At 55.5% G+C, this 20,009-nt stretch overlaps 3 protein-coding genes across 3 annotated transcripts; all 3 read left to right on the top strand.

Moving 5' to 3' along the window:
- Positions 1 to 508: 508 nt before the first annotated feature.
- RPUSD4 (RNA pseudouridine synthase D4) lies at positions 509 to 2,114 on the top strand (the record flags this gene model as incomplete). Its single annotated transcript, XM_080357979.1, has 5 exons — positions 509 to 657; positions 1,278 to 1,371; positions 1,451 to 1,601; positions 1,742 to 1,839; positions 1,929 to 2,114. 5 exons carry the CDS (start codon positions 509 to 511, stop codon positions 2,112 to 2,114), a joined length of 678 nt encoding a protein of 225 aa, XP_080214105.1.
- PANX3 (pannexin 3) lies at positions 2,115 to 6,141 on the top strand (the record flags this gene model as incomplete). Its single annotated transcript, XM_080357978.1, has 6 exons — positions 2,115 to 2,136; positions 2,926 to 3,182; positions 3,987 to 4,114; positions 4,882 to 5,096; positions 5,165 to 5,778; positions 6,104 to 6,141. Coding segments are annotated over exons 2-6 (1,176 nt in total), but the record flags the coding sequence as incomplete, so codon positions are not given.
- A 9,586-nt stretch (positions 6,142 to 15,727) lies between these two features.
- NRGN (neurogranin) lies at positions 15,728 to 18,655 on the top strand (the record flags this gene model as incomplete). The annotated part of the gene is made up of 2 exons (XM_080357918.1): positions 15,728 to 15,750; positions 18,449 to 18,655. Exons 1-2 carry the CDS (start codon positions 15,736 to 15,738, stop codon positions 18,653 to 18,655), a joined length of 222 nt encoding a protein of 73 aa, XP_080214044.1. The 5' UTR covers positions 15,728 to 15,735.
- Between the last annotated feature and the right edge of the window lie 1,354 nt (positions 18,656 to 20,009).

The raw sequence follows: 20,009 nt of genomic DNA, 5'->3' as shown, positions 1-20,009 counted from the left end.
GCTGCTTTCTTTATATATATGGTTTGTATCAGGATTTTCCAGAATATTACCAAACTAATTTTGCACAATAATCTGCAAGAAATAAGCCATTCACACACAAATTTTTCATCTCATGTTAATTACTCTCTAAACTTCTATAGTACAGCGGATGAAGCAGAGGTTTGTAACAGGTGGAAAAAGTAAAATCAGTGAAAAATACCAGTTGCCTTCCCATCTTGAAAGCACAAAACGTATTTTATTTCTGCTGAAATCTCTAGGAAACATTTGTAATTTGTAGTTACTTTTGCTTTCTCCGAGAGACTGCAAATATTAAGATATAGATATTAACACCTCGTGAATACATTTAACTTTCCATTTAGCTCTAGCTTTATTCAGCATGACTGTAGATAAGGGGAGCAGCAGTATACACCAAAATATTGCTAATTAATGCACTGTTAATGACGTGTGTTCTGCAGGTGGCCCCGGGGTCAAGAACAGCATTGCAGACGTGCTGCCCATATTGTCCAAGATGCTGGAGAACATGAAAGCTCAACCCTTGCACCTTTGCCACCGGCTGGACAAGGAGACCACGGGGCTGATGGTGCTGGCGCGGAGCGAGGAGGCGGCCGAGCAAATCCGGCTGCTCTTCAAAACCCGCCAGGTGGAGAAGGTTTACTGGTGGGTTTGGGCGGAGAAATGGGTTTGAAGAGGGGGAACGTGGGGGTTGTGGGAGCGGTGGGGGGTTGTTTGTGGTCCCTCGAGACTCTTTTTGTGGGCTGGATGGTGGGGAAAGGGGCTGAGGGTTCAACTCACACAGAATGTCAGGGATTGGAAGGGACTCACTGAGAAGAAGCTTCTTCTCCTCTTTCACTGGAACCTTCTGTGTTCCAGTTTGTTTGGGGCAGGAGAACAAGGGAGTGACCCCCGAGCTGCCTCAAAATGGCGGCACCAGAATCACCTCAGGGCTCAAAATGGCGGCACCAAGGGAACCAGTTTTGGGTTTTTTTGGCCTCGATGCAAGACTCTACACTTTCCCTTGTTCTATTTCATTAAATGTTTCCCGCCCAGCTCTCCAGCCTGTCCAGGTCTCTGATGGCAGCACAGCTTCCAGTGTCACCACTGCTCCCAGCTCGGTGTCACCAGCAGACTTGCTGACAGTCACTCTGTTCCCTCGTCCAAGTCGTTAATGAGTATATTGAATAGTTCTGGTCCCAGTACCAACCCCTGAGGACTCCACTAGATTGAGGCTCTGCCCCATTGACCCCATTCCCCTGCAGACCCCTCGTTTCCCTCCATAGGGCGATTAGCGTGGGGGTCCCAGACCCCACCGAGGGAGTCGTGGAGATCCCCATCATGGAGAAGCAGGTGCAGAGCCACCAGCCGCACTACAAGGTGAGCCCCGAGACCTCTGTTTCCCCCTCTCATCCCCCCGTTATTCACCCCACGGCTTCACCGTCTTGTCCCCCTTCAGATGACAGTGGCCCCCAACTACCGCCTGGCTCCCGAGGACGGAAAAGTGCTGAAAATCCGCAAGAAGCGGCACGCCGAGAGCGCCGTGACGCGGTTCCGCGTCCTGGGCAGCTCCTCCGCCTGCTCGCTGCTGGAGCTCCAGCCCATCACGGGTGAGCCTTTCCACGCTGAAATCTGGCCTTAGACGTGACTTAAATCCTAATTTTAGGCTGAAACCCTGGGAATAAACCACCCAGAGGTGACGTTTTGCTGCTTAGCGGTTTAACTCATCATCATGTTTTTCCCTCCTCAGGGGTGAAGCACCAAATCCGCGTCCACTTGGCGTACGGGCTGGGCTGCCCCATCCTGGGGGATCACAAATACTCGCACTGGAGCAAACTGGCGCCCCAGGTGAGGCAAATCCCCTCCGGGGGGCTCCCCCTCGCTGTTTTCAACCCCCAGCTCGCTGTAAAATTGGTATTATTTTGTTCTTGTCGCAGAAACTTCCCGAAATCACGCTGAAGCGGCTGAAGCTGGCGCAGAGCAAAGCCCGGCACGTCCCGCTGCACCTCCACGCCCTGCGGCTCTCGCTGCCCCTGCGCCAGCGCGTCGAGCTCTTCTGCAAACCGCCCCCCTTCTTCCAAAAGACCCTAAAAAAGCTGCAGCTGGACATCGCCGACGAATAACGAGGATTTCGGTCTCTTGGCGGTGAGAAGAGCCGCTCACCGGGACAAACGGGGCGGGGGATTTGCCCAATTTGTGTTTGGAACGTGCAATAAAAGCCCTGGGTGGCTCCGAGGTGGAAGGTTCCGTGTCTCTCGCTCCGCCGGTGCTGTCGCTCGCTGTTTAAATCTCTCCCTCTTATCCTGGCGACGTTTCCATGCAAAAATCCATCGAAAGCGCAATTTGGCAGCGGCAGTGGGTGGTTTATTGCTGCGATGAGAAATTCCTCGCTCCGAGCAGCCCCGGGACTCGATCGCTGCTGCTTTGGGCACCGACTGCGCCGCCGGGAGGAACTTTTCCCTCCCGATATCCCCCCGTTACTTCCAGACCCCGTTACTGGGCTCCCTCGGCGGCTCCTTCCCCTTCACCCTGAGCAGAAAAATCACAAACTTGTTGAACCGTGGCTGATGTTCTGCCTCAAAATCACATTTGGTGGCCCTTGGCCTGTCCCCAAAACCTCGGCGCTGAGCGGCAGGAACTTCTCCAGCGCTTTGGCTGCTGCAAAAAGGCTCTTTGTACCTCCAGATACCTGGCAGGAGCTTTTTGAACGGGTCCCCCCACCTCCCCGGGGCAAAAATACCCAGTGGGAGCCCCAGGCCGCCAGAAATAAACCCACTGATGAGAGAGGGATGTAAAACCACGAGGAGCCGTGGCCAGGGTGGAACGCCGCCTTCCCGCCTTGCTATTTATTTATATTTTTCTATTTCGGGGCGAAAAGGCTTCCCCCTGTAATTACGGGTGCGCTCGACGCGCGTTTAAACTGCCATTTAACAGATAAAAGCCTCTTTTCGAGCCGCTCACGTCTCAGACGCCACCGGGAAGCAGGAGCTTCGTTTTCCTCGCCCCAACCATGTCGCTGTCACACGCGGCCGCCGAGTACATGTTATCGGATGCTCTTCTGCCGGAGAACGGCGGGTCCCGCGCCCAACGGCTGCGCCTGGAGCTGCCCAGCGACCGCCTGCTCAAGTTCGTCACCGTGGGGCTGCCGCTGCTCCTCGTCTCGCTGGCGTTCGCCCGCGAGTTCTCCGCCGGTGAGTCCGCACACGGGCGTTTGGATGTTTTCCAGCCCCGTGGAAATAATATTTGAAGAGTTTTTATTTCCTCGCTGATACTTATTGATCTTAATGGGTTATCGGCGCTTTTCGGTGGTTTCCAAGGGGAGGGAGGCGCCGGCAGCTGAAGAATATTAGAAATAACTGCTCCTATTAGTGAAGTTGTTCAGCGCTTTCTATCAGGTGTAATGATGTGATTTAGTAGGTGAGAATTCGATAAATAAAAATCAGCGTGGAGCTCTAGGAAAAGGTGGATAAAAAGAAGAGGGCGAATCTCAGACGCAGCTTTTTTCCGAGTATGGTATTTGTGACGTGAATACCCAAATAATTTAACAAAGCATTGACTAGCTGACCCACTTCTTGTGCTTCTCAATGGGCGCCGATTGTCTTGGATTGTTACAGTGTGTTTTTATGGTGTGTATGTGTGATTTCAAGTACAAATATCTGTATTTAAGTTCTCCATATCAGCGTTCAAGTGAAGGTTTACCCTGGAGATACGAGACGGTGTTCATCGAATTAACTTTGGTGATTATCTCCATTTATTTCATAGTAAAGATTAAGTATTAAATATCGACTTGTGGGGCGGAAATCCCGAGCTTAGCAGCTTCTTGGGACATTTTTTCTATGCGATTTAAACACCGCTTGCCCTATTCTATGTGTTGTTAGGACATCTGAGCAGGAGCTTGGTTTGACTTCACTTCTGGCCCGTCTCCAATCCCCCCTCAAAGCGTTTGCATTCGGGAAGCCCCAAAATGCCTCAGAATGGGTATTTTCTCCCCGCAGGCTCGCAGATCAGCTGCTTCTCCCCCAGCAACTTGACGGCGCAGCAGTCGGGCTACGTGGACGCGGCGTGTTGGGACTCGCTCCTGCACCACGGCCGCGGCGGCACCAAATCCCTCTGGGCACTCAAGGTCTGGGGTTCGGGTTCCCGGCCGGGAGCCCCATTCAGCGGTGGCGACGGTTCCTCAGCGCCCACTTGTGGTGCTGATCATAATTGGGGCTGGGTTGGGTGTATCTAATAGCTTAGGGACTGAAGGCCTTTAAAAATCATTTAGTAATCTAAGATCACTAAAATCAGGATTAACTCAGTTGAAAATTTGATCCTTAGCCTTGCAACTGCCATTAGTGTTAATAGAATGTGTCTATACACCTAATTTCAAAACCTAAGCCTCATGCTGCTATTATTACAGTTGGATTACATTAGATGCGTTGCTTGGATTACATTAGATTATTTTGAAAAATTTGGTTTAATTCACAAATCTTTGTCATGAGGCTACTTATGAAATAAGTGATATTATATTATGAAATATAACGCATGTGTTGATTATGTTAATATGTCTCTAAACCCACTCAAGTATGAGCTTGTCATAGCAATTTAAAATTCTAAGGCAACATCAACATTGATATTGGCGATCAATTAAAAAAGAAATCTAATGAAGCCATGGTTTAATTTCCCAGTTAAATGTATTTAATGACCATCAAGCTATGGAACTTCACACTGGATCCTAAAGTCCTCAGTGAACATAAATTAGCTGATTTATTGAATTGAGCGCAGCCGTAGCAATTTACCAGTACTGAGAATGTGGATTTATTCACCTAGTCGGTGTCATTTTGTGAACCAGAGTGACTCCTTGACAAATAAGTGACTTTCAAGTTCACAATTGTGGCTCGTTTCCAGGTGTTCCCCTACTCGCTGCTGGCGCTGGCGGGGCTGATGTTCCTCCCGGCGCTGCTCTGGCGCTCCGCCGCCGCCCCCGCGCTCCGCTCCGACCTGCTCTTCGTCGCCGACGAGCTGGACAAGTCCTACAACCGCTCCGTGCGCCTGGTGCAGCACATGCGCAAGGTCCAGCAGGCCAGCGCCGAGCCCGAGCGCTTCTGGGAGGAATACGAGAGGTGAGGGCGCCGCCGCCGCCGCGCCGCGTCCCCGCCGCGTCCCCCTGAACCCCTTTTGTGTCCCCAAGGGCTCGGCGGGAGAGGTATTTCGAGTTCCCGCTGCTGGAGCGCTACCTGACCTGCAAGCAGCGCGCGCACTCCTTGGTTTTCATCTACATCCTGCGCAACGTCCTCCTGCTCTTCCTTTTGGTGGCCGCCTGCCTCTACCTCTCCTTCCTCCACCTCACCGGCGCCTTCCAGCACGAATTCAGCTGCTCGGTGACAACCGGGGAGCCCCAAATCCCCCCACTCATCCCCTGCAAGCTGCTTTTCTCCTCGATCTTCCAGCTCCTCAGCATTGCACTCGGCGGCGTCTACGTTGTGCTGGTCCCCGTCGTCGCATACAACGCGCTGCAGCTTTGCCGCTGGGACAAGGGGCTCCTCGCCGTCTACGAGATGCTCCCGGCCTTCGACATCCTCAGCCGCAAGATGCTCGGCTGCCCCCTCAACGATCTCAACCTCCTCCTCCTCTTCCTCCGCGCCAACGTCGCCCGTCTCGCCTCCTTCGGCCGCCTCAGCGCCGTCGGCACCTTGAAAGAAGCCGCTGCCACCGACCAGGGCGACATCGACACCGTTGTGGACTTCATGACGCTGCTGGCCGGGCTGGAGGCCGCCAAGCCCAAACACCAACCCTATGCCAACGGTAGGATGTTTTTTGGGGGGGAGGATATTCTCCTTCTCATTTTTCATGAACCCACCCTTTGCCAAGACCTAAATGTTTTTGGGGGAGAGTTTGGTGGTTGACGGATCCGTTTACAGCCGTGGTTTTAAAAACCCAAGGCGTGGGCTGTTGGTTTTAAAAAACCCACCCAGGTTGAGCTGTTTTTAGCATCCTGGTTGGCATGGCAACCGCGAGGGCTAGCACAGCTGGTGCCCGGGCTAGTCAGGCCCAAGATCCCCGTTTGCAATCGCCTGGTTAATTAATTTCCTCCTTAATTAACTCCCTTTTCTTCTCCCTCCTTGCCCAGGAGCGGATGCGTTGGGAAAAGCCTCCCGGGACTCGCAGGGCTCTGCCTGACCCCAGGAGATCTGCTGGGATCCTGTTGGATCCGATTCCTTCTCGCCGACGTCGCTCGAGTGCGTTAAGCTCCACTTTGGATACAACCTGGTGGGGTGACGGCCAGAATGCAACAGCCGGGCTGAGCCCCCTATCCCTTCCTGGTTTGGGGGTCCCCCTGCTTACTGTGGGCTCGCCCCAGTTCCCCAGGGCTCCCCAGTCTGCCTCCAGCCTTGTCTCAGCTCCCCAGGGATCCTCAGGGATCCCAAGGGCTCCCCAAATCACCCCAAGACTCCCCAGTTCTCCCATCATCGCCCCAGGGTTCCCCAATCCCTCCGCAGCCTCATATCAGCTCCCCAGGGCTCCCCAGGACTTGCCTCGTCTCCCTTGGGCTCCCCAGTCCTCCCCAAGTCTCTCCATGGCTCCTCAGGTATCCCCAGTCCTTCCCAGGGCTCCCCAAATCACCCCAGTCCTCCCCTGGGCTCCCCAAGGGTCCCGAGGACTTGCCTGGGTGTCCTTGGGGCTCCCCAAGTCTCCTGGGGCTCCCCAGGGGTCACCTGCGTTCCCCAGGACTCCCCAGTCTTGTCTCAGCTCCTCAGTTCTCAAGTCTCCCCGGGACTCCCCAGTTCTCCCCATGTCTCTCCAGGGCTCCTTAGGGATCCCTGGTCCTTCCTAGGACTCCCCAAATCACCCCAGTTCTTCCCCAGCTCCCCAGGGTTCCCCTCAGCTTTTTCGGGGTCCCTAGGACTTGCCTTGGCTCCCAGGGATCCCCAAGTCTCCCCAAGTCTCCATGAGGCTCCCCAATTCCTCCTCAGCCTTGTCTCAGCTCTCCAGTTCTCCCCAAGACTCTTCTTTGTTCCCCAGGGCTCCCCTATTGATCCCAGGGCTCCCCAGTTCTCCCCAGTCCCTCCCCAGCCTCACCTCATCCCCCTTGGGCATCCCAGGGCTCTCTAAGTCTCTCCTTAGCTCCCCAAATCTTCCCAGTTCCCTTCAGCTCCCCAGGGTTCCCCTCAGCTTTCTGGGGCTCCCCCTGGGCATCCCAGGGCTCCCCAAATCTCCCCAGGCCTCCCCTCATCCACCCAGGGCTCCCCAATTCTTCCCCAACCTTGTTCTCCCCAGTTCTCCCCAGGGCTCCCCTTTTGTTCCCAATTCTCCTCAGTGCTCCCCAGTTCTCCCCAGCCTCACTTCACCCCCTTGGGCTCCCCAGGACTCCCTCAATCTCCCCAGTGCTCCCCAAGTCTCTCCTTGGCTCCCAAAGTCTCCCCAGTGCCCCCAGTTCTCCCCAGTCCCTCCCCAGCCTCACCTCATCCCCCTTGGGCATCCCAGGGCTCCCCAAGTCTCTCCTTGGCTCCCCAAATCTCCCCAGTTTGGGAGGGCTCCCTAGGGTTCCCCTCAGCTTTCTGGGGGTCCCCTTGGCATCCCAGGGCTCTCCAAATCTCCCCAGGCCTCTCCTCATCCACCCAGGGCTCCCCAATTCTTCCCCAACCTTGTCTCAGCTCCCCAGTTCTCCCCAAGTCTCTCCTTGGCTCCACAAGTCTCCCCAGTTCTCCCCAGCCTCACTTCACCCCCTTGGGCTCCTCAAGTCTCCCCAGTGCTCCCCAGGACTCCCTAAATCTCCCCAGGGCTCCCCAAGTCTCTCCTTGGCTCCCAAAGTCTCCCCAGTGCCTCCCAGTCCCTCCCCAGCCTCACCTCATCCCCCTTGGGCATCCCAGGGCTCCCCAAGTCTCTCCTTGGCTCCCCAAATCTCCCCAATTTGGGAGGGCTCCCCAGGGTTCCCCTCAGCTTTCTGGGGGTCCCTAGGACTTGCCTTGGCTCCCCAGGGGTCCCCAAATCTCCCCAGGGCTCCCCAATTCTTCCCCAACCTTGCCTCAGCTCCCCAGTTCTCCCCAAGTCTCTCCTTGGCTCCACAAGTCTCCCCAGTTCTCCCCAGGGCTCCCCTTTCATTCCCAATTCTCCCCAGTGCTCCCCAGTTCTCCCAGGACTCCCTCAATCTCCCCGGTTCTCCCCAGGGCTCCCCAAGTCTCTCCTTGGCTCCCAAAGTCTCCCCAGTGCCCCCCAGTTCTCCCCAGTCCCTCCCCAGCCTCACTTCACCCCCTTGGGTTCCCCAGGGCTCCCCAAGTCTCTCCTTGGCCCCCCAAACCTCCCTAGTTCTCCCTAGCGCAGATTTTACCATCTGCACCGTCCGAGGGTCCTCGGGCAGGAATTTTGGGGATGAAACAAGAAAAACCCTGCAGAAAAACGTGTGTCAGAGCAGCCGCCACTGGTTGGGACTGGGAGGAACTGGGCGCGCGTGACGCCGCGGCGGCTCCGGCTAATTTTAGAGGCGTGAAAAAGCTTTTCCATCGCGGATTTGCTGGATCCTGCAGCTCTTCCTGCGTCCCCGCTCACTCACACGTCGCCTCCGGGCTCCCCGGCTCGTGGAGGAGCCAAAAAGCAGCAGTTTTACCCCAAAATATAAGCGCCGAGCAGCCCCCAAAGCCCCCAGGCAGGGAGTGAAGCAACTCCCTTGCAAATCCACATTATTCAAGATTCTGCTTTAATTTACAGCGTCCTCCGGTTCTGCTCGAGCAAACGGAGCACGGAGCTGAGGAAGCGGCGAGATTTAAGGGAAATCACGGAATTTCGGTACAAGTTTTGATTAAAATTAGTCTAATAACATCATGGGGGTTTTGGGGAAGGTTTGTGGGTGCGGAGAGAGAATTGTTGGTGTCGCGGTTAAACTGGTTTGCGGAGTCCCAGCGTCTCATGTGATGAGGTGCCGGGAACCATGAGTTATATAAAAAAATGTATAAAAAATCAAATAAACCCCAAGACGGTGGAGCTGAGGCTAAAAAAAGAGCCGGGGAGGAGGGAGCCCAGGGGAGGCGGCTCCTGGTTTATGTAAAACATCATTTGGGGCTGCAAAGCGCCCCAACTGGGTCTGGGGGGTTGCCAAGGATATTAAAGTGACACTGGGGGGAGTCAAAGGGCCCCAAAATGGGGCTCTGGGGGTCTCAATAGCCCCAAAGTGACACTGGGGGAGGTCAAAGGACCCCAAAGTGGGATTTGGGGGGGAGAAAAAGGGTGTCAGAAAAGGGTTTGGGGGGTCCTAAGGGCTCCAAAATGGGGCTCTGGGTGTCATAAGGGCCCCAAAGCAAGATCAGGGGGTTTCAAGTGTTCCTGAAATGGGGTTTGGGGGGCTCCTGATGGCTGCAAAGTGACACTGGGGGGCTGCTAATGGCCCCAAAATGAGGCTCTGGGGGGTCCCAATGGCCCCAAAGTGACACTGAGGGGAGTCAAAGGACCCCAAAGTGGGGTTCAAGGGGGAAAAAAGGGCATCACAATGAGGGTTTGGGGGGTCCTAAGGGCTCCAAAATGGGGCTCTGGGGGTCCCAAGGGACCCAAAGCAACACCAGGGGGGTTCAAATGGCCCCAAAATGGGTCTCAGGGGGGTCCTAGTGGCCGCAAAGTGACTCTGGGGGCTGCCAGTGACCCCGAAACGGGGCTCAGGTGGGGTCCCAATGGCCCCAAGATGACACTGAGGGACCCCAAAGTGAGGTTCTGGGGGGGGAAAAGGGTGTCAAAAAAGGATTTGGGGGGCCTAAGGGCTCCCAAATGGGGCTCTGGGGGTATCAAGGGTCCCAAAGCAAGACTAGGGGGGTTCAAATGGCCCCGCAGTGGGTCTTAGGGGGGTCGCAATGGCCCCGAAGTGACACTTGGGAGGGGGTCAAAGGGCTCCGCATGCCAGGCCCCGCCCCCGCGCCGAGACCCCGCCCACGGGGCGTGCCCAGCGCATGGGGGTGTGGCCAGCACGCATGGATGTACCGGCACGGGGGCGTGGTCAGCGCCGGGGGCGTGGCCTGGGCACGCCCTTAGCTGTTGCCAAGCAACGGCTTCCTCAGCACAGCCAGAGACGCCGGCGCGGCCTGGTTGGGTCGGAGCGGGGAGAAGGCCGGGGATGGGGCTGGGGACGCGGGGCCCGGGGAAGGGCGTGCGGGCCGGGGTGTGGGGAACCCGGGGAGACCAGGGAGACCCGGGGGGAACGAGGGAGCACCGGGGGGCGGGCTGGGCCGCCGCTGCGCATGCGCAGTTCGAGGTGGCCGTGCGCCCCCTAGCGGCAGCGCTGCCTCCCACCGTCCAACCCCCGTATCCCTGGAACAGCGTGTTCGAGTCCCGGCGCCGCCCGGTTTGGGGTGCGGGTCGCGGCTGACCCCAACCGTGCTGCTGCAGGGAGCCGGGGAGAGGCGGCCATGTCCGTCCCCTTCTCCAGCACCAACGTGCGACTGCCTGACGGCTTCGAGAACCTGCTAGAGGGGCTGGTACGGCAGGTGCTGCGGGTGCAGCCCAAGGACGTGGTGGGTTTTGCTGCTCAGCACTTCCAGACGCTGCTGGAGCAGAGAAAGGGTGAGTGGGGGGAGTGCCACATCTACCCCTCATGCACAGCCCCAGGGTATCACACAGCCTGTGTGTGCCCATCCCCACAGTGTCAGGCCTGCTTTGTGTGACCATCCCCAGGGTGTTAGACCTACCCCATGTGTTCATCAGTGGGGCATCAGGCCGGCCCGTGCACCCATTATTCAGGGTGTCAAACCTACCCCATGTGCCCATCACCAGGGTGCCAGGTCTACCCCATGTACCCGTCCCAAAGGAGCCAGGTCTGCCCGCATGCCCATACCTGGGGTGCCAGGTCTATCACACATGCCCAGCCCCAGGGTTTCAAGCTTGCCTGTGTCTGCCCATCCCCTTGGCGTCAGGCCTGCCCATGTGCACGTTATTCAGGGTGTCAGTTCTACCCTGTGCGCCCATCCCTGAAGCATCAGATCTGCGCTGTGTGCCCATCCCCAGGGCGTTAGACCAACCCCATGTGCCCATCACCAGGGTGTCAGGGCTGCCCCATTTGTCCATCACTGGGGTGTCAGACCTTTTGTATGTGCCCATCCCTGGGGCATCAGGTCTACCCCATGTGCCCATCACCGAGGTGTCAGACCTGCCTGTGCACCTGTTATTCAGGGTGTCAAACCTACCCCATGTGCCCATCCTCAGGGTGCCAGGTCTATCCCACATGAGGTGCCAGGTCTATCCCAGGCACCCATCCTTGGGGTGCCAGGTCTATCTTACATACACATTCCTAGAGTGCCAGGTGTACCCCATGTGCCCATCCCCCGGGGTGCCAGGTCTACCCCACACGCACACCCTGGGGTGCCAGGTCTATCCCTTATACCCATTTCTGGAGTGCCAGGTCTACCTTCTGTGCCCATCCCCAGGGTATCCGACCTACCCCATATGCCCATCCCTGGGGTGACAGGTCTACAACACATGCCCTAAAGCGCTGCACCCCCAGATCCTTTACCCCAAATCCTTCACCGTAAACGCTGCACCCCCAAACCCTTCTCCTCGAAATTCTGTCCCCCAAATGTGTCACTGCCCCACACTCCACACCCCTAAATCCCACACCCCAAACCCTACACCCCAGAGCCCTGCACCCCCAAACCCTGCCCTACCAAACACTACACCCCAAATCCTGCACGCCGGGATCCTGTACCCCAGTAAACCCACACCCCAAAATCCTGCACCCTCAGATCTTGAACCCACAGATCCTTCCCCAACACCCTGCACCCCTAAAACCCCTACCCCTCAAATCCTCCACCCTGAAACCCTGCACCCCAAAACCCTTTACCCCAAATATGTGCCCATCCCCATGGCCTCAAGTCTCCTCCATTCCCAGCCAGCTTGGCCGACCCGGCGCAGGAGGACCAAGGTCTCATCCAGCTCCATCTCCAGGTAGGATGTCCCTCCTTGTCCCCCCTTGTCCCCTCTGTCCCGCCGGAGAAATCGGGGTCCCTGGGGCTCAGGAGGGAAGCGGCATCGCACCCGTTGTCACAGTAAGGGCCACCTGCACCCAAAACGAGGCTTTTTGAGCCCAAAACAGCACCAACACACCATGATTCCTCCCCAAAACATCCTCATTGTGATGCAGCAGAGACAAGTGCGTCCCTAAAAAGCCCCTATTGGGGACACCCCCCTGGGGAGCCGACTCCAGTGCTCGCCCCAAATCCCGATTTGGCCCAATTTTGCAACATCTCGACCCAAAACGAGGTGCCATGGTTCAAAAAAAAGACCCCAAAAAACCTTCACGTCCCCTCCGGGCTCTTGTCCTTCTCTTGGGGGGTGGATGAGTTTTTTTTTAATGAGAATATTTCTTAACGAGGTCCCTGCCGTTATTAGCGACTCCCACCTGAGATTCCTCCCTGAAACCAAACCCGGGTTTAGGAGCTGGGCCGAGCTCAAGATGGTAATTTTAAGCTCTATATTTAGGCCTCCGCATTCCCGCAGGTCGGCAAAACATTTAATAGCAGCGAGGTGACATTGTCCCCCCGCCATGAGATTTGGGGACCGCGGGTGGGTCCCCAAATCCCATTCCAACCCATTACATTTGTATTTTAAGGTGGAGGGGAGCCCAAGCTCAGCCTAATTTTGCGCCCCCCCCCCCCCTAATTCCTGTTTGTACCATATGCGCTCGCCCACGGCACAGGGGGAAAAACAGGAAGGAAAAATGTGGGGAAAAGATGAAAATAATACTAATAAGAAATCTGGCGTGACCCCCTGGCGCCGGCTGCTTTGCCAGCGGCCCCGGGCCCCTTTCCAGCGCCACATTTGGGTGGTTTTCCAAGGATTTTCGTCGGGTTTTAAAGCATCTTTTACCACCTCGGCGCCACCGTCTCCAACGCTTGGCAGGACAGTTCGCGCCACCCGCGGCGGCCCCAAAACCATCCAAATGATCGGGATTTAGGGGCTGCTGGAAAAGCGTCCCCCCAATATTTCCTCCCCAGGGGGGATATTTTTTCAGATGAAGGAATGGTTTAAAAAAATCAGGATCTGGAACGGGCTCAAAAGCGCCGTTAATGATTAGAAATGTTCTGGCATTTCGTGTCCCTCCTCCGCAGCCGCAGCCGCCGGCTCTGCCAGGGCCGGGGCCGCTTTTGGGGACAAAAACAGGGTGGCGACCGCTTTGCCTTTGAAACTGCTCCAAAACGCCCCGATTTTGTGTATTTTTAGGGGTTTACTGGTATTTTGTGTGTTATTTTTGGGGTGAATTTTGCTGGATCTTTGCACAAATCACCCCAAAACATCCCGTTGTCCCTCAATGGGGAGTGATGGAGCTGGAGGGTCTAAAGTAGGGAAAAGGGTCGTTTTCCCATGTAAACATCCCAGGGGAACAGGGGACGGGTCTGGGGACAGGGATGGGGACCAGTGGGACAGGGACAAGGGTGATGATGGGGACAATGACAGGGATGGGGACAGAGATGATGGGGCTGAAGTTGTGGATGGGGACAGGGATGGGGACAAGGATGGGGCTGAGGTCGGGGTTGGGGACAGGGATGGGGATGGGGACAAGGCTGGGGACAGAAATGATGGCACTGAGGTCAGGGATGGGAACAGGGACAAGGCTGGGGACAGAAGTGATGGGGTTGTAGGTGGAGATGGGGACAAGGTGGGTGGATGGGGTTGAGGTCAGGGATGGGGACCAGGGTGATGGGGTTGAGGTGAGAGATGGAGACAGAGATGGGGACAAGGATGGGGTTGAGGTCAGAATGGGGACAGGGACAAGGATGGGGACAGATGATGGGGCTGAGGTCAGGGTTGGGGACAGGGATGGGGACAAGGCTGGGGACAGAGGTGATGGGGTTGTGGGTGGAGATGGAGACAAGGGTGGGGACCAGGATGATGAGGCTGAAGTCGGGGATGGGGACAGGGATGGGGACAGAGCTGATGGGGCTGAGGTCAGGGATTGGGACAGGGTCGGCGACAGAGGTGATGATGGGGCTGAAGTTTGGGATTGGGTGAGGGGACTGGGAACAGGGACGATGGTGGTGACAGGGCTACTGACAGGACCGGTGGCACCAGTGGGGACAGTGCCAGTGCCAGGAGTGGGGACAGTGACATCCACGGGACAGTGACACTAATGGTGACATTGCCGGTGATGGCAGACAGGGCAGCCGGTGCCACCAGCCCCTGCGCGGGTCACAGCGCGGTGACAATCCCGCAGGGAGGGGACATGGTGGCGTTTCCGGAGCCCACGGGCGTCTCTGTGGTTGCTTAGCAACCCCCAAATGGGAGGCGAGTGAGGAGGACGGGGGGAGTCCCCCCGCTCCAATGTGTCCCCTGTGTCCCCACTGTCACCTCGGGGGCCTGGGAAACACTCCGAGTTTGGGGGGGGTGGGATGGTCCTGAGAGCGGGGAGGGGACCCCAAAAGTAGAGCCCCCCCCTCTGTTTTTGGGGATGTGCTGCTGTGGTCACCCGTCCTCATCTTCCTCATCCTCACCTTCTTCCTCACCCTCACCATCCTCATCCTCCTCATGTTCATCCCCATCCTCATCCTCTTCATCCCCATCTTTAGCCACATCTTCATCCTCACCCACCTCATCATCTTCCTCCTCACCCTCATCTTCATCCTCACCATCCTCATCTCCATCCTCATCCTATTCATCCTCATCATCTTCATCACCTTCATCCCTGTCCCCATCCTCTTCATCCTCACCTCATCCTCATCTTAATCGTCCTCATCTTCATCCTCCTCATCCTCATCATCTTCATCCTCATCCTCACCATCCTCATCATACCCCTCCACATCCTCATCTTCATGCCCTTCTTCCGCCCCACCCCCATCCTCATCCTACCCCTCCACATCCTCATCTTCATGCCCTTCTTCCGCCCCACCCCCATCCTCATCCTCACCATCCTCATCATCATCATCCTCACCTTCCTCATCATCACCAGCCTCATCTTTATCTTCCTCATCCCACCCTCATCGTCATCCTCATCGTCATCGTCATCCTCATCCTCATCCTCATCTACCTTATCATCTTCATCCTCATCATCTTCATCCCTGTTTCCATCCTCTTCATCCCCATCCTCACCCTCACCTCATCCTCATCATCCTCATCCTCCTCATCATCATCCTCATCATCTTCATCCCTGTCATCATCCTCTTTATCCTCACCTCATCCTCATCTTAGTCGTCCTCATCTTCATCCTCCTTATCCTCATCATCTTCATCCCTGTCTCCATCCTCTTCATCCCCATCCTCACCTTCACCTCATCCTCATCCTCCTCATTCCTCATCCTCCTCATCATCCTCATCTTCATAATCTTCATCCTCATCCTCACTCTCCTCATCTTCCTCATCTTCATCCTCACCATCCTCTTCACCATTTCATCCTCCTCACCATCTTCATCCTCATCCTTTACCACGCTCATCACCTTCATCCTCCTCCTCCTCATCCTCCTCCAGGACCAACCCCCTAAACCAACTCACACATGTTTTCCCCTTCCCCCCCCGCCCCCCAAACACCCATCACCCCTTAAAAACAACAACCGAACAACAACCTGCAAATTCAACCAGTTCAAGACTCGCAGGAAAACTGACGGAGACAACCAATAAAAGCACTAAAAAAGGGACAAAAAATAAAAAAGAGGCGGGGGGGGGAAGAGCCCCGTGAGCTGATAGGCTGCCCGGCCGCAGCGCTTTACGTAGGCGAGCGCTGGGACCGGCTCAACTTGCCACCCGCGCCGGGAGAGCAGCCGGTGCCACCGGAGCCGCCGAGGCCACCGCCGCCTGCGCCATGGACTGCTGCAACGTACGTGAGCCCGCGGGCTGGCCGCGGGGGGGCCGCCCGGGGGTCGGGGTGATGGGGGGGGGTGGGGGTGGGGGGCGATGCGGCGCCAAACTCTGCGTCTCCCCCGAATTGACACCCCCCGGCTCACCGTCCCGCTCGGGAAAGTGCCCCCGGCCCCGGAGACGGGGGCTCCGCTTTGGTTCGCCTTCTATCCCGCTTCTATTCCCCTTCTATCCCGCTTCTATTCGCCTTCTATCCCGCTTCTATTCCCCTTCTATCCCGCTTTTATCCTGCTTTTATTCACCTTTTATCGCGCTTTTATTCGCCTTTTATCGCGCTTTTATTCGCCTCTTATCCCCCTTTCATTCCGCTTTTATTCATCTTCTATTCCGCGTTTATTCCTCTTTTATTCCGCGTTTATTCCTCTTTTATTCCCCTTTCATTCCCCTTTTCCCCCCCTCCACCCCCTGGCGACTCTCACATGTTGCTCGTGGATAAAAGGCCAAATGGAGGTGAAACCCCCCAAAATCCTCCCCCCAACCACTCTGGGGAGCTGGTCCCACTTTCGTCCCATTTTTCCCTTTTCCCTCTCTTTTCTCCCCCCTTTTATTCCCATTTTTCCTCCCGTTTTATTCCCCTTTCCCCCCCTTTTATTCCCCTTTCCCCCCCTTTTATTCCCCCTTTTCCCCCCTTTTATTCCCCCTCTTCCCCCCTTTTATTCCCCTTTCTCCCCCTCCCCAGCTGGCAGCACAGAGCAAATATATAGCATTTCCCCCTTAAACATAAAGATTTCCCCCCCCTAATTAAAATCTCTCCCTCTGATTTTAGGGTTTAACCCCCTGCATATACAATTTCCCCCCCAATATAGCATTTCTCCCTTTGCATGCAGGAATTCTCCCTTGCCTATAGAATTTTGCCCCTCGTATATAACATTTCCCCCTCTGAATAGAGTATTTCCCTCCTATAGGATTTCACCTATATATACACATTTCCCCCCACGGATACAGGATTTCCCACCATTGATATAGAATTTCTCCCCTTGGCTACAGGATTTCTCCCCCAAATTTAATTCCCCCCCGTATATAAGATTTCATCCCCTGGATATACCATTTGTCCCCTGGATATAGAATCAATCCCTCCCATATATTTTCTCCCTTGAATATAGGATTTATCCCTTGGATATAGTTTTCCCCCCATCCACACATAGGATTTTTCCCCTGCACATAGGATTTTTCCCTTGGATATAGTTTTCCCCCATCCACATATAGGATTTTTCCACTGCATATAGAATTTTCGTCCCCTATATATAGGATTTCCTCCCTTCTGGGTATAGGATTTCTTCTCTGTATATAGCATTTCTCAACTGGATATAAGATTCTTGCCCTGGATATAAGATTCCTGCCCTGGATATAGGATTTCTGCCCTGGATATAGGATTTCCTCCCACCATATATAGGATTTCCACCCTCCATATAGGATTTCCAGCCCCGCCGATCACATTTCCACCCCGACCGCATCATTTTCTACCCTGGACCCGTCACTTAAGCCGCCGCCGTTCACATTCCATTAAACACCTGAGGAACTTCACGGAGCCCCCAAATTGGGACGATTCCAAATCACCGTCCCCTCCCAAAACCCCCAAACCCCCATAAATCTAATGTAAATCACTCGGGGGGGGGTGATGCAAATGATGCACTTGATGCCGGAGCATCCAGCGCTGGTTTAACCCCATTTGATTTGATTCGATCCCCATTTTTGCCCCCTTGATCTCAGCATCCGCTCCGATGGATGCGGGAGGAGTGAGCTGCAGTGATTTCTATTTGGTGCTTAGAACCCCCCCCCCAAAAAACAACATTCCCCCCATGATTTAAGTCATTAGATACGCTCCTCAACCTGCCCCCCTGCTAAAAATGTGGGTTATGCGCTAAAAATGTGGGTTGTGCACTAAAAATGTGGGTTCTTTGCTAAAAATACGGAGGATTTTGCTAATAAGGGGGTTTTGCTAATAAGGGGGTTTTGCTAATAAGGAGGCAGTTGATAAAATGATGGGGGTTTGTGCTAGAAATGAAGGTTTTCTGCTTAAAATTAGGGTTCTTTACTACAAGTTTGGGGTCTTTTCCTAAAAGTTAGGGGGGGTTGCTTAAAATTAGGGGGGTTTTGGTTAAAAATTTGGGCTCTTGGCTAAAAATTAGGGTGTTTTTCCAGTCTCTTGGGGGATCTGCAACCAAAGGTGATGCGGGGGGAAGATGCTCAGCCCTAAATTGTGGCCGTGCCTCAGTTTCCCCTGTTACATCCCGGGAAATTCAGGATGGGAAAATGGGTGAAAACTTCCCCCAAGGAGCATAAAAACCCCAAAAACTTTTAGGAAAGAAGCCAAATTTTTAGCAGAAAAACCTTCATTTCTAGCACAATTTTATCAACTGCCCCCTTATTAGCAAAATCCCCATATTAGCAAAAACCTCTTATTAGCAAAACCCCCTTATTAGCAAAACCCCCATGTTTTTAGCAAAGAACCCACATTTTTAGTGCACAACCCACATTTTTAGTGCCGAGGGTAATAGAGGATCTTATTTGATGACTTAAATTGTGGGGGGAATGTTGTTTATTGGGGGGGTTCTAACCCCCAAGGACAAATCACTGCGGCTCACTCCCCACTTCCCGCACCCACCGGAGCTTGAGAAACGTGATATTTGGGTTAAAACCCCCCATATTTTGGGCAGGAGGGAGCGTGCACGAAGCTGGACGAGGACATCCTGGACATCCCCCTGGACGACCCCGACGCCAACGCGGCCGCCGCCAAAATCCAAGCGAGTTTTCGGGGCCACATGACCCGTAAGAAGATCAAAGGGGGGGAGATCGACCGAAAACCCAAGGACGCCGAATGCGCCAACAGCACCCGCGGCGGCGACCTCCGCAACGGCGATTAGGTACCCCCCCCTCCCCACCAATTTCCCATCGTCCTGCCCCAAAATTAGGCTGTTTTTCAACACCAAACGTCCTTCCCCGGGCGGAAAATTGGGTTTTTTATTCCCAAGAGGCCCCCGCTTGGCCTAATTTTTTGGGAGTAGCGATGCTGGGAAGGCGCAGCCCTAGATTTGAAATCGAATTTCTCCCTTAGCAACACCACCCCGAACGCCTCGCCTCAGCACATGCTATTTTTAAAAGCCTGTGTCACAGTCTCCTGGCAGGAAAAGGTAACATTTTTAAGGAAGAAAAAGGGGGAAAAAGGGAAATAAAGAGCCCATGGAGACGAGGCTGCCGGGGGGTGTGTGTCCTGTGTCCCCTGAGCTGGGGTGGGGATGAGCTGGCTGGTGTGATTGGGATGGACTGGGGAGACAGCGGGAGTGTAGTGGGGAAACTGGGGGATATGGTGGGGATGAACTGGGGGATAAACTGGGGATGAATGGGGGATGAACTGGGGATACAGTGGGGATGAACTGGGGGATAAACTGGGGATGAATGGGGGATGAACTGGGGATACAGTGGGGATGAATGGGGAATTAAACTGGGGATGTAGTGGGGATAAACTGGGGAATCAGTGGGGATGAACTGGGACACTATGGGGATGAACTGGGGATGCAGTGGGGATGTAGTGGGGGATTTACTGGGGATGAATGGGGGATAAACTGGGGATGAACTAGGGAGACAGTGGGGGTGTAATGGGGATAAACCAGGGCTGCAGTGGGGCTGAACTGGGGAGGCAGTGGGGATGAACTGGGGATATAGCGGGGAGGAACTGGGGCTGAACTGGGGTTATACTGGGGCTGCTGTGGGGCTGAACTGGGGCTGCAGTGGGGAAGCAGCTGCCAAGCGCAGGGGCTGTGCAGCTCCTCAGGGCCACATGCCTTGTTAGGGCCACTTCATTAGGGTCACCTCATTAGGGTCACCTCGTTAGGGACACGTTGTTAGGTGGGCTGAGCGGGCACACATGGGGTGCAGGGTGCTGTTCTGGAGTGGGTGCAGCAGGCTGCAGGGTGCAGCAGGGTGCAGGGTGCAGCGGGGTGCAGGGTGCAGCGGGGTGCAGGATGCATGGTGCAGGGTGCAGCAGCGTGCAGCGGGGTGCAGGGTGCAGCAGGGTGCAGCGGGGTGCAGGGGGGTGCAGGGTGCAGGGGGGTGCAGGGTGCAGCAGGGTGCAGGGGGGTGCAGAGTGCAGCAGGGTGCAGGGGGGTGCAGGGTGCAGCAGGGTGCAGCGGGGTGCAGGGGGGTGCAGGGTGCAGGGGGGTGCAGGGTGCAGCAGGGTGCAGCGGGGTGCAGAGTGCAGCAGGGTGCAGGGGGGTGCAG

Source organism: Nesoenas mayeri (assembly GCF_963082525.1).
Source record: "Nesoenas mayeri genome assembly, chromosome: 22".
NCBI classification, from domain to species: domain Eukaryota; kingdom Metazoa; phylum Chordata; class Aves; order Columbiformes; family Columbidae; genus Nesoenas; species Nesoenas mayeri.
Note: the sequence above shows the minus strand (reverse complement) of the source record. Positions and strands in the feature narration are given on the sequence as shown.